Source organism: Acomys minous (genome assembly GCF_964271855.1).
Source record: "Acomys minous genome assembly, chromosome: 6".
Classification (NCBI taxonomy): Eukaryota; Metazoa; Chordata; class Mammalia; order Rodentia; family Muridae; genus Acomys; species Acomys minous.
In genome coordinates, this window is record NC_140487.1 from 52,350,694 (window position 1) to 52,365,440 (window position 14,747).

General features: G+C 40.7%; 1 protein-coding gene across 7 annotated transcripts in view; it reads left to right on the forward strand.

Annotated features, from left to right (window-relative positions):
* Nucleotides 1-14,747, forward strand: part of PDE1C (phosphodiesterase 1C) — a gene marked incomplete at its 5' end in the record, with an annotated part of 524,017 nt that overhangs the window by 460,483 nt on the left and 48,787 nt on the right. For all 7 annotated transcript variants that reach the window (XR_014779828.1, XM_084784999.1, XM_084784994.1 and 4 more), the window contains 2 exons: nucleotides 8,229-8,453; nucleotides 12,001-12,078. Coding sequence is in view for 6 of the 7 variants with exons in the window: in XM_084784999.1 (XP_084641125.1) it covers nucleotides 8,229-8,453; nucleotides 12,001-12,078 (303 nt within the window). The remainder of the gene's footprint in view (nucleotides 1-8,228; nucleotides 8,454-12,000; nucleotides 12,079-14,747) is intronic.

A 14,747-nucleotide genomic window follows, 5' to 3' on the forward strand; every position in this document is an offset into this window, starting at 1 on the left:
TTGGACCTGTATAACAGGGTTATAACACTGTCTGTGACAGTGTCCACTCAACTCAGCTCACAATTTCAGTGTCAAATTATGCTGTTTGTGGACTGACTGATATGAAGGGAAAATCTGATTTGCACTTACAGTCAATTTGAATAAATGGTCTCAAAGTGTTTTTTCATTGTTTTTTGTTGTTGAATCCCAAAGGTCTCTGGTAGAATTATGGTATTAGTAGGGGTCTTTTCTAATACCTGCTTTAGATCCTATATAATTGATATAGAAACCTATTAGATTTATTCAACAAGCTTTAAACATTATAACTGGGCAGGTATTTATCTATTCTAACCCAAATATGCTAGTCTGGCTACTTCTCAGCCACATGCTCCTTTCCCTGACATCTAGTCATGCCTTAGCCTTCTGCTATAACTTTCTGGTCTTATTATGAACTCTAGATGTACGTTTTATCTACTTTATTTGGATTATATTATACCTCTGCCTCCCTCCCAACCCCCCATCACTAGATAGGACAGAAAAGTTAGAAGGGAAGGGGAGGTAGACCTCTTTAGTTTTAGTGCCCTGGGGCAATTCCAATCTTTATAGCCAGGATATCCAGCAGTCCAGCAAACAGGACAAACCAGCAGCCTTTTTCCTCCTCCAACCATCTGAAATGTTCCTTCTTGGACTGTTCCTTTTTGAAGCATTCCTTTTTTTCTCTATAGGTTCTGGTATTTTCCCTCTCAGAGTCTTCCTACTGGAAAAGGCCTCTCTGAGCTATTCAAGGATGCTATCAGCTATCTACAAACTAAAGGCAGCCCCATATCTCACACTTTGGATTAAAACAAAAGCATATTTACATTACATAACTGTGTTTTTAAAGAAAGCAAAACTTTCACTATAGAACTCCTCCTGGTCCTCCTCCTGGCTACTTCTCATGGCATCATCTCATGGCAACTTCTACTATCTTGTGGTCTCTACTTGAGACCCCTCTACTGGGAAGGGAAGTCCAGTCTCCTTGTCCTCTCTTACCCAACTATAGGTTGCTCAGCTGCTGCTGCTGCCTCCCCCTCCTCCTCTTCTTTTTTTCTTCTTCTTCTTTTCTTCTTCTTCTTCTTCTTCTTCTTCTTCTTCTTCTTCTTCTTCTTCTTCTTCTTCTTCTTCTTCTTCTTCTTCCATGGTTTCGCTGTGGACCCTTGACTATTCTGGACTCATTTCACAGACCCAGCTGGCCTCAAACTCACAGAAATCTAGCTACTTTTCACTCCCTGCGTGCTGGGATTACAGGAGTGTACTATTGTGCCCACTTTTCAGCTTTTTATTAACCAAAAAGAAATAAATGGGGAGCAATGTTTACACAACATTGCTTAATAATCATGACAATGCCCATGTCCAGACTGCAGCCAGATCTCAAAGTACAGAAATCAACATTTGTATACACAGTGCACCAGAAGAATCCCCATCAGACTAACTTTGAGGCAAGTTGCCTTCCATGGGCATTTGAACACATATTTTAAGGAAATGGGATACAGTTTAGGTTATGTTATCCAACCTGAATTGCAAAGTTGTTTAGACCAGATTTTACACTTGTTAGGAAAGAGTTAATCAGTATTTTGAACTGTTTTCTGGGTCATACAATAAGTTATCTCTGCCAGTGAAATGAGCCAATTCAAGCCAAATTAGTATATATAAATGTAAGTTTACTGGGGGCAGCTCCTGGTTGGGCTCACTGGTCCCAAGGAATGGGGCTAGGGAAGTTGCTATGCAGAGGGAGAAGGAAAAGCAGGGGGAGAGATATAGAAAGAAAGTACACATGCAGAGAGAAGGAGAGAGAAAGGAGGGGGCTTAGATTATATAGGGAAGAGCTTTTAGGGGAGGGGAATCCTAGGCCCTGGGCTGGAAAGTTCAGGGCAGAGGGCAAGGGCTATGGTAGCCACACCCTGTTACAGGTAGGAATTGAAGGATGCTGGGAGAACCTAGGGGCCAGGTTCATTTTGGTTAAATGAGCACCTTGTCCTATTTAACCAGCTTGTCCCAGGTCTGAATCCCAGCATCAAAAACCATTTCTACCCTAAAATTTATGGGTATAAAAATTTATAAGTATTGCCTAAATTAATTAATTTCTACCCAGCATTTAATACAGTTTACACATTCATTTCCTGGTAATTGGAATAAAATGTTTAGAGCACAAAAGCTGAACTATTTAAAACACACATGTAGAAGAACATAAAATCATTCTGCCATATTCAGATGTCAGTAACTTGCTGATGCTCTGAACCAACCTAGTTTTCCTCAGGTGTGTACAGACATAGTAAACTTTCCTCCACAGATCAGTTTTATAGTGTAATGCCACCTACATTCTATATTTTTCTGTTTTTTTTTTCTACCTTGGACTTTTTGTCCTGATACTGAATATTCTGATGTAATGTTGTCTAGAATACAATCATTGAACTATATGTTCATTACTGAGGGTTAGAGTTCCAGGTCATGGCTGCATGTAATATTGTTACAAACATAAAAGTTCAAATAACTGCATGAGATGCTTCTGTCCATAGAGATAAGAACTTTAAAATCTTTTCATACCAAATTCTACTTTGGTCTTTTTTAAAAAACCATTTCTCCCTCCCCCTCATATACAAGAACAATAAAACTACCTATTTCTCTCTACTATCATTTCTCATTAGGATATCCACATTCTTATTTCTGACTCATAATAAATTTTACATATTAAGGATAATATTGTTGCCAAAATATCCTGCAGTGTCTACCCAGCCCGTTTGTCATATGCCATTGACTTTAGTGAGTCTCTAGTTATACCACCTACGTCTACTTTCCCACAAACTTACTTTAAGTTTCTTTATTGGACAGCGAATCCTGGTAAACATGATAACATATCACATACGCTATATAGTGAAAATATCTGCACTTGTTGAAAAAAATCATTTTTTGCTTGCTTATCAGTACTTGGCTTTTGTTGAATACTAGGAAGTTCCTAGTATTCCCAGGGAAGAATACAAGGTTCTTCCCATAGAAGAACCATCTTGACTTAACTTTGCATATTAAAAAAATTAGATTTCTCTTTGTACACAAGTGTTTTGGCTATGAATATGTGTGTATCATGTGCATGCCTGATGCCCTCAACAATCAGAAGAGAAAGCCAGGTCTCCTTGAACTGGAGTTAGGGGTGGGTTGCAGATTAACACGTTCTCCTCTGTGAGAGCAGCAGGTACTTTTAACCACTGATCCAACTGTCAAGCCCAGCACATTATTTTTAAATAATTGCCTCAAATTATATCCTTAACATTTAGTTCTATTTTAACAATAAGCTTTGCACTTTCGTTACATATCACTGACATATTTTCTTCAGTTTTGATTTTTTAAATTCACTTTACATCCCAATCATAGTTGTTTCTCTCCTCTCCTCCTAGTCTCACCCTCCCTCCCTCCCTCTTGTCTCTAGGCTCCCTCTCTACTCCTCAGAAAAAGGAAGCCACCCCCACCCCCACCCCCAACCCCTGGCCACCAACCCACCTGAGCACACCAAGTCTCATCCGGACTGAGCACATCTTCTTTTTCTATGGCCTGGAAGCCTTGTTGGGAGGAAGTGATCAAAAACCAGGCAACGGAGTCCATGTCAGAGAGAACCCCTGCTCCCCTTACTAGGGGACCCACATGAAGCCTGAGCTGCCCATCTGCTACATACATGTAGGGGGCCTAGGTCCATCCAGTCCATGCATGGCCATTGGTTGGTGCTTCAATTTCCTCTCCCTTAGGTCCAGGTTAGCTGGCTCTATTGGTCTTCTTTTGGAACTCCTGTTTCCTCCATTCTATCCTTCCCCCAATCCCCACCCTTCCACAAGTCTTTCTGCATTCCACCCAGTGTTTGGCTGTGAGTCTTAGCATCTCTTTCGATCTAATGCTGGGTGGATCCTCTCAGGGGACAGCTATGTTAGGCTCCTGTCTGCAAGCTTAGCAGAGTATCTATCATAGTGTCAGGTGTTGGCTTTTTCCCACAGTGTGCGTCTCAGGTTGGGCCAGGGATTGGTTGGGCATCCCATTAGTTAACCTCTCTATTTTTAATCACTGCACATCTCATAGGCCAGGTAAATTTTGGGTTGAAGTTTTTGTGGGTGGGCTGGCGTTCTCCTCCCTCCACTAAGAGTCCTGACTAAGAGTCCTGTCGAGCTAGAGGGTGGCTTCTTCAGTCCTCATGACGCCTGCTACTAGGATTCTCAGATAGAGACACTCCCATATCCTCTCAGGATCCTATGCTGTCATAGGTCTCCAGCTTGTGATGAAGATGCTCCTACCCAGTTTCTCTTCTCTCTGCAAGCCCTCTGCCCTCACACCCACACTCTTACCAGGTCTGATCTCTACCCTCATTTCCCTCCTCATTCCCTACTCTGTTCCCTCTCCTCAACCACTTCCACTGTCTATGGTATTTCTCCTTCTGAATGAGATTTCAGAATCCTCCCTTGGGTCCTCCTTGTTACTTATCTTTATTTTTGGGTCTCTGAATGGAAGCATGGTTATTCTATTCCATAGGGCTAAAATCCCCTTATAAGTGAGTACATACCATGCATGTCATTTTGGGTTTGAGTTACCTCAATCAGGATGATTTTTTTTCTAGTTCCATCCATTTGCCTGCACATTTCAAGATGTCTTTGTTTTTAATAGCTGAGCAGTACCCCATTGTGTAAATGTACCAGTTTCTTTATCTATTCTTCAGTTGAGGACATCTGGGTGGTTTCCAGTTTTTGGCTACTAAAAATAACGCTGCTGTGAACATAGTTGAACAATCCTCAACTTCACATGAAAAAACAAAAAAATCCAGAATAGCTAAAACAATCCTATACAATAAAAGAACTTCTGGAGGTATCTCCATTCCTAATTTCAAGCTGCACTACAGAGCAATAGTAATAAAAACTGAATGGTACTGGCATAGAAATAGACTAATTGATCAATGGAGTCAAACTGAAGACCCAGAAATAAACCCACACATCTACAGACACTTGATTTCTGACAAAGACATGAAAACAAAACAATGGAAAAAAGAAAGCACCTTCAAAAAATACTGCTGGTCTAACTGGATGTCTACATGTAGAAAAATGCAAATAGATCCATATTGATCACTTTTCACAAAACTTGAATCCAAGTGGATCAAAGGCCTCAGTATGAACCCAGAAACACTAAATCTGTTAGAACAGAAAGTGGAGATCAGCCTTGAACTCATTGGCAAAGGAGACAACTTCTGAACAGTTTTGGATTTTTAACACTGATTAAAATTTTCTATCAGCTAGTGTATGAAGAAAGCTGCTATAAGACCACATTCTGAACTCTTAGCCATACCCTTAGTACCCTGCCTGCTTCTGTATGGAGTGTAATTGAGAGGTTATATGTATGCTTATATTGGCCAATTAGATTCTTATCTCTTATCTAATGTTCACATTCCTATCCTCTCCCCCCCATCTCTTTTTCTCCTGTGTAATTCAGCAGTTCAGAGTAGATCAAGAGATAAGTAGCCAGTGGCATTTATAGGATTCATAGGATTGTCCCTTATATGGGCAAATTGAACAGACGCAAGTGCATTTTTAAAGTCTGTGCATACATCCTGTATGAGCAGCCCCAGCTGTTATATGGGAAGCCCCAGATCTTAAAGATTCCAAGGGCTCTGCTGCACCCTAACTCTTCAGTTGATTTCCATTAATTTTCTTATTGGGTTACATCAACACAAATAGGTTGAAAGAGGAGCAAAAGAAAATAAACCATAAAGTTTGCAGCCTTCTAGTCAGGAAGCCCTGAAATGATGCCAGGGAGTATAGACCTAAGACTTGATAAATGACTTCTCCTTGTGCATGCCATCACTGGAACATGCGTGTCTGTGTATCTTCTTAGTGTCTCACTGACTTCCTCTCACTGTAGATGAAAGTATTTACACCAATAAATTCCCCCTAAGAATAGAAAGAAGTCTCCTTGCAGAGAGCAAGAAACCAACCTTGTGTAGATGTAATTTTAGTCTTGTATGTGTTTGCTGTTGTCTCTTTTCAGCACTATCTCTTTGTGTACTATGGATGATGATACTTGCACAAGGCAGAGGCAGAATGTGATGGGACAACCCAAAGAGAATTGTGGGATCATGGCTAGAATTTACTAGAAGGTTGTTGCAAAGAAGGGAGTCATACTGTGGGACAGGATCATACCTGATTTGTTCACAATGTATTAAGGGCTGCCCTTTGCTAATTTAAAATAACTTTCCCGTGTCAGCTTCACTTGAGCAAAAACAGATTTCCTTTCCAAATGTTTCCTCACTTCTTCTCAGTTGCTTTTCTACATCCCGTGTGGAAAATTGGTCTGACTCAGTTGTCAAATGAGTTTTTCTTTCTAAGGTAATATTTTATGATCTTCCATAGTAAACTACAATTTAACAGCTTCAGATTTTATTTAGATGATTTTCAGTTTGGAGATATTTTGAGTGTTGTAAGTTTGCCATGCGTTCAGTAATGATTCTGTGAAGGTGGCCATAGCTAATCTCCTTTGATAGTGCATTCTAAATATGAATGACTCTGCCTCTCCTTGCTTCTTTTTCTCTCTGTACAATAAAACAGTCATTTTTTGGTAAAATACAGCAAAATAGATTATAATAAGATAAAATAAAAGCAATCACATTGTGGCTGGACAATACAAAGAAACAGAAGAGGAGCCCAAGCGAAGGTACAAGCATCAGAGACCTATTCATTCTCACACTCAGGAATCCCATAAAATAATAAACAGGAAGCCATAGACACAAGGGACCTGGAGCCAACCAGTGCAGGGAAAGTGCTGCTGCCTCAGTCTCTGTGAGTTCAGATGAGTTTTGCTCATGTTGGTTTAGAGAACCTTGTTTCCTTGGTGTCCTCCATGCCCTCTGGCTCTTAAAACTCTTTATGCCTCCTCTCCAGCTGGATCCCCTGAGCCCTGATGGAGATATCTAATGTAGGGCTTTGTGTTCCAAGATGTCTCACTCTCTGCATAATGTCTGGCTATGGATATCTATTGTTCCCTTCTGCTACTGGAGGAGGCTTCCCTGATGATGTCTGGGCAAGGCACTAGTACAGCATGGGTACACAAAAGGTCATCTTTTAAACTATATCGTAAATTAAGGAAGCGAAGGACCAGAGAGTCTGTGTACATTGGTCTCCTATCAGTCTAAGGTGCTGGGTTACTTGGTAGTTCATGTAAATTGTATGCATGAATGATATTTCATGGCTTCATCAAACCCTTTGGGAGCACATGATGTGTGCAATATGCTTTGCCAAGTAGTGGTGAAGATGACAGTTGTCTCCATCCTCAAAGCACTGTTGGGGGCCAGTTCAACATCCAGGAACACAATAAGCAGTTCTTCTCAAAGCATTCACACTGTCTAGTGTCTTTGATAAATGCTGAAGTTTCTACGGAGGATTTCCTGGTCTGCTTCTCATCACTCAGGATATGGCCAAATGCTGTCTTCTCACGAAAGCCTTCCCTACTCCTCTGTCTAAAGCCACCTCCTGCCCTGTGCTGACTGTGTTCCATCGTGTCCTGTCACTTTGTATTCAATCCCTGCAAAGTACTTTCAACACTCAAAATTATCTCAGCCATTTATTTACTTAATTATAATCTACATGCTTTTGTCATGCTTGTTGTCACATCCCCAGCATCAAGTTTGGGGCTTGTCTTTAGTTTTGGGAGGCTTAGCTTACCTCTTCCTAGTTTTAACTTTATAAATTCTGGCTTGAGTTTGTATTCTTCTAATGATGTCTATTTTCCCTGACATTTTGTTCCTTAGTCAATTGTCCATGCCTTATTTATTGTCTCTCCACCACGATTATGACATGACCATAAAATAGGGTGCAAAGTAGTCTTGAGGGTGAATAGAAACAACATTTGAAAACTGCTGAGCATAGTATCTGGCATGAGGACACACTAAAACTTATCAGCAGTGAGAACAGCTGTTTGCATGCAGTACCTTATCTTGGCATTATTATGTACTCCAGCCCCCTCATCTAACCCAATACTTTTAGAAGTGACCTATATTATTGATATCCTAATACACAGGTAAGTCTGACTCCAATTAACCAAGAAAATATCCGACGCCCTCACCCTTGTGTCGTTTCAGTGGTCTTGTTCCCATGAACATCATTGTTGTTGATTATTTTTCCCAAGAGGCAGTTTTCTTAACAGTAGATCTCTCTTTCTCTGTCCTCCGCCTTCGCTCATTGCTGTGGATGCAGAAGAGAAAGCCAAGAAGGAGGCTGAAGAGAAAGCTCGCCTGGCTGCTGAGGAAAAGCAGAAGGAAATGGAAGCCAAAGGCCAAGCTGAAGAAGGGACAACCACCAAAGCTGAGAAAAAGACATCCGGAGAAGCAAAGAGTCAAGTCAATGCGACACGAACCAAAGGTGACAATCCTCGTGGGAAGAACCATAAAGCTGACAAGGCAGGAGAAAAGCAGCAGAATGGTGAGTAGGGGCACCCTGGGAAAAGCTCTCTTTGGGGTGATAATGATGTGACAAACAGGAACTGGTGTCACTTTCCCTTTGCTGGCAGCTTGCATGGCTCCCCATTCCTTCAGATATAGTGTCTTGGTCCCATCCCATGGCCACCAGATTAGTCTCACCTTTCTCTCTGAAACAGTACACATCTTGCTGGCCCTTCCCTGATGCCCTGGAGATCCTCACAAGTCATGTAAATTCCTATTGACAAGTCCATCACAGCCTGGATTGCCAAGTGCCAAAATGAGTATAGGAAAGTCAACCCCTCAAGTAAATATTCCATCCCCTTTAACCAGGCCAGGCCCCAGTGTGCTGGAGAGCTGTTCGCAAGGTGTATAACTGTATATTGACATGGGACTAAGCACCCACTAGGTGACCAGTCAACCTGATTTGGCTATAGATGAAGACTTCCTGGGATACAAGTTTTTCAGTTCTAAAATGAAAATCATCCCAGTGAACTGAGCTACCATCATTTCCAGACAATTGGTAGTTCTTATACTTAATGAAGTGAACATTTATTAATGACTTTGTGTCAAACTCTCAGGTAGGTCTGGAAGCTTTAGGAGTGGAAAGGAAGTCTGTCATGTCATGCTGATATAGTCACTCTCAAATATAATGTTCACAGGATGCAGAGATGAGGGAAGGGAACAGAGCAGATAAAATGCCCAAGTGTCCTACATGGAGGACAAGATTCTTGTTTGCTGATGTGGTAGTGAAATGAGGAACATGGCTGAGATGCCTTCAGAAGGAGGTGGTCTCTGGTTTTTGCAAAGGTGTAGTTTGTAGTTCATGTGGGAGAGAGGCTTCAGCCGAGAGTGTCAAGCCATGGAATCAGCTCTGCTGTTTACAGATGGACAGGGAGCGCAGTTCCTGCAGATTGCAAATGCCAAGCAGTGACTGGATAGGATAACAAGACACCTTTGCAAGAAGATCTGGATTCCAGTCACAACTCTGTCCTTCTCTCTTCTGGAGACCTTAAACTACATAACTTCCTTCCATCTCCATGTAAAATACATATGAAACCTGCTGTGAGATTGAAGTAATAATAATGGTTGCCAAGACAGAGGCTCTGCATCAAAACATACGGTTGATGGGGCCTGAGAAACATCCAAGACTGAGCTCTGGCTTCCATAGATATGTGCACACATGTGCACCCATGTACCTACATGCATGTACATGTATACACAGGTACACATACAGATTCTGACATTATAAACATGTTACGGATAAAAAATTGAAACTCAAAAATTAAAAGACTTAAGTAATCATCAAGTAGAGATTGTTGGCTTTTGAGCATCCACATTCCCTTGCTTATTATCTGCCATGCCCAATGCCACTAGGAGGAGGTGGAGATAGAGGATGCCAACCTGCCTGCTGTCCAGAAGACAGGGATGGTACACGCTTTCTGGAAGGGGTCAGATGGTCAATCTTTGGATGCCACAGCCCATGTGGAATGTGAAAGTTTAAAGTTCATAAGAGGGAGATAGACCGTGGAAAACTTCCAGGGACTAATTTAACCACAGAACTCGAGATGCCCTGTGTATCACTAACACTCTTAAAAGTTGGATTCTTCCATAGGAACCCAAAGGAACTCTTTTTGCTCCAATGGTGATTCAGAGGATAATCATGTTTTCCAGCTAAACCAATCCTGAACAGGCCCTAAACATCCCTTCTTCATCCTTCCAGCCAATCCGTTCATCCTATTTCAGAATTAAGAGTAAGAGCAAACCTTACAAGTTTGCTGATTTCTAATTTAATTATTTTAGCTTAATTAGTTTAGACACATTAAAGGTATATATTCTATAGAATATATCATAACCCAAAATAGCCTCAGATTATCCTAGTATTACCATGTCTTTCTGGATCTATAAGCAAAAGGCCTTTGAAGTGAAAATGGCAAAAGAGAGCCTGCAATCTAAAGTGTGTCACCAGAAGCCCTCAGGTAGTGTGAGGAGAGCTGGGCCTTTGAAATTGGAGCAATGCATGAGGCCTGTTATTGCTTCCCTGGAACTAAAAATGTGTCTGGGGTCAAACCAGAGTCATGTCTAGAACATGTGTTGGTGGCAGTCCACTCTGTGTTGCCTGGGTGGACTGGATAGCCTTTGCCCTTATGGCTACAGTGGTGCCAAGGGATGCCTTAATGTGAGTTGGTAAGTCGCTGACTTGAAGGAGGAGACTGTGGTGCATTCCTCCACTCTCCACTGGGGTTCCTTCACACCGCAGTTGTTACAAGATTTCAGTGCAGAGATGTACGCTGTGATGTGCACTTAGTACACTGCAGCACACACAGGCAAAAGATAAAGTTCTTTACTCGTGGATAGCCTGCTGCCTCTTCCCACTGCATTTATTAGTAGGATCCTCTTGCTTCTGTAACTACACATTATTTGAGTTGTAAGGTATTCTTGGCTGCATGCAGCCTGAAAAGAAAGGGTCCATTAGTAAAACTAGTAAGAGAAATTCAGAGACCTCAAAATAAGGCTGGTGTAGGGAATCCATCCTTTTCAGTGCTTTTCCTATTACAAAGCAGATCAGCACAGATGATTCCCCCAACACGAGCTTGCTTATTGTTTTGTAGGCAGCCACATAGGCAACATTTGTAAGCTATCTCTCTCTGCCGCCCACATTCAACTGTGTTGTTACAAAAGAAAACTGCCACAGATGATATGAAGATATGAGTATGTCATGTGCCATGGCGCCAGCAAAATGTCACTGGCTCTAACAGGTGGCTGACCAAATTGGCCTCAAACTTGTTAACCCATTGTTTTAGGAATACAGTTGTGTTTAAATTTTCAATTTGGTTCTTGATTCATATAGCAGTAAAGCTATTTCCTTAATAAGAGATTTTTGACTTTTATAGATTACCAGAAGGTCATGTGCATTATTCTTCAGTTATAAACACTCTGGCTATTACATAACAGCCATGTTTTAATGCATTTCTAAAATGCTCATAAATGCCCACTTCCTTAGATATTCCTAAAATCATCTTTTCTCTCATTTCCTCATCATTGAGTTGTATACATTCTTTACATATGTTTGCTCACACATGTGAGAATAGTATTTTTAACTTTGGAAATGGTTTGTTTTGATAATCTCATTTATTAGGATAGTTCTTTCTCAGGATGGTGAGCAATGCCTTTGAGCAGTATGCCACATGTTCCATTTAGCACTTACATGGCTCAAGTGCATCTGTCCACTGGCCTGTATGCGAAATAGATGCAATTATCCCCATCCTGCAGATAGAAAACTAAAACATAGCTATGAATTAGTAGACTTACCTGTATTCCAGGTTTTCCCTCACTTCACAGATTAACAATAAAACTGAATGGATATTTTCATTTTAATTTCTGGGTGTAATCCAATTTTCAGAACCTATCATATGGTGACAAAAGATACCAAAACGAGGGTGCATGGTCCCTCACGCCTCTGTGCTGCACTGTGTCTCATCCTGGCAGGTTTTACATTTTTCTCCTTCCCCAGCTGTACGCATTCAGTGTGCCGTGCTTATTGCTTTCAGGTGACTTGAAAGAGGGTAAAAATAAGGCCGACAAGAAGGATCACTCCAACACCGGAAATGAGTCAAAGAAAACAGATGGTAAGAGCGTCATTCTCATCACGATTTCTGTAGAGCGTTCCACTACTGCGAACTTGTTAGCATTGTGCCAGGGGGGAAGCGGTTCTGTTCATTGTGCCTCATATTCTACCCCAGTGAGAACTCATGCATTTAAAGAGCACTATCATCTCCCCATAGAAAGTCACAAATTCCCCATGGTGTCTTTTGCTCTCTAGCATACTTTCTCATCACGAATATTTTCTGTATGCCTCCTTTTCCTGCCTGACAGTCTTTATTGCAAAGTTCATATAAACTTGATTCTAGACCCGATGACTGTCATTCAGTAGAGGGATACACATTGCTAATATATGAACTTAGAGCTATTATTGACTGTGCAACCTAAACAGGATATGTTTAATGTTTTCAGTTTTCACATTTTTTTTTAATCTAGAATAACTTATTACTTTTGGTGAGAGATAAACATGAAAATGTGTTCAGTGTTGGTGTAGGAATCAAAATACAGTTTCTTAGACTCCAGTTTTCACTATCAAGAACAAGTACTGAAGACAGTGACAGTGCAAGATCAAATAGAATAAGCCTGCAGTGTCATGAATAGGTCTGCAGTGCAATGTACATACACCATGAATCAGTTTGTACTGTAGAGCTACTTCATGAACGAATGGCCCCTCTGCTGTCATGAATGAGCCTTCAGCTTTAGAAATAGGCCTACAATATAATGAGCCTGTAGTATCACGAATGGCCCTGTTATGTGAGGTATTTCATTGATACAGCTTTAACTTTACATAAACAACTTTCCACTCATTCAAATTTCAGAGTTACAATTATATTACCTTTCCCATTTGGATCTACTAGGTGTGGACATCTACGTTCACCTGTGATATAAACTTAATTGTTGCACTTGTAATACAGTCTCCATCCTGGGCATCCTGTCATATATGGACATGATATTCAGATAAAGAGAGCTTCTGTGAAGTGGCTTTTGTGAAGGGTGTCATATTTTCTTTAAGTTTTTATCTCCCCGATGACATCTTATTTGATACAAGCTGATGAACAGTTTCCATAGAATGCCTAATCAAATTGAGGAATAAGGAAAAAAAATGAGTGAAATAACTTAAATACTTATTAAAAGGAGTTAGGGATGGTGTTGATCAAAACACTTTGTACTTTGTGTACTTGTATAAAATTCTCAAACAGTAGATAGAAATACTTGAAAAAGAAGTCCAAGGGTATCCCTGGACTACATAAGATGTGGTCTCAAAAAACAAACCGAGGCTCGAGTGATGGCTAAGCAGTTAAGACCACTTTGCTCTTGCAGAGGGTTTGATTTCCAGCACACACATGATGGTTCACAATTCCAGTTCTGTGGATAAGACACCTTCTTCTGGCATCTCCAGGCACTGCATGCACATGGCATAGACATATATATGCAGGCAAAAAAAAACCCTACACATAAAATAATAAGAATAAAGGTTGAGGGAGTCTATCAACCGCTCTTGCTGTAGCCACGATGACATTTGTCTGTACTTTCATATGTGAAACTGTGTTTTAAGCTGTTCCCTTTAAAAACAATCAGAAAAGCAGTTCCAGATGTCGTATTATATAATAATAGGTAGCTCACACCTGTAATTCCTCACCAACTTGCTCATGCAACCAGAAACCACTTGCTTAGTGAGTGAGCCTCCCTTGAATAATTGTGACTAAGAAGTGATTTATGCACAAAGAAAATACAATTCAAAGTGGTGAGTTCACAGCTTTCCTCTCTACAAGAAAGACTGCTCAAATCCCAGAGGCTCTTTGCAAGTTGTCTTTAGACCAAATCAAGCAGACTACCCCAGAAATTATTCTGTAGAAGAATAGTGTCTTCTGTAGACTCAACACTCAGACACCTGCCCAGACATGCAATTAAGTGACCACGCTTTCCACCTGAGTCCCTGTAGCACAAAGGACTAGAATCAAATCAAGATCCTAATTTTCAATATGGAAACTTGAACTTCAATAGGTATCATCGTCGTTATCATCATCATCATCATCATCATCATCATCATCATCACCACCACCACCACCACTGAGGATCAAACCCTGTGTGTTCTAGTCAATCACCATTTAGCTTTGCTTAAATAACTGGCATGATGCCATTATAAGTGCATTGAGGGTTAAACGTGACCATCTCCCTAAAGCCTTATTTGAACTGTGCTCCTAAGCTGAACTATTCCCAAGCACTTGAAAGAATTATATTGATTGGCACAGTGATTAATTTGATCTGATGTCCCAGTGAACTGGCTGCAGTAAATGATGACAAATCCTGCCTTCTGTCCCTGACATCAAACTGTAACACCAACCTGCAAGTGCCTCAGGGGGGACTGAGTAGGCCCAATGGCTTGTACGCTTATAGGAAAACAGGCTGAGTAACTGTGTTTCATGTCCTTCCTCCCCATTCGGAGTTAGCAAGACTGAGAACATTAAGTTCTGGAGACTTGATGCTATTTTCATTTGAAATCCTTACCAGGACTAAAGCCAATTTTTGGTAGGATGTGATGGCAAAGAATTTGGTAATTTTCACTTATGTTTTCCTTTTTGTCACTAAAGCCCTAAATTTAGGAAATCAACTGAAAGGAAATATATAGACTTACTGTTTATTTAACTTAGTTTGACTTAAATATGGGAATAACCTTAGAAATATTTCTTTTTTA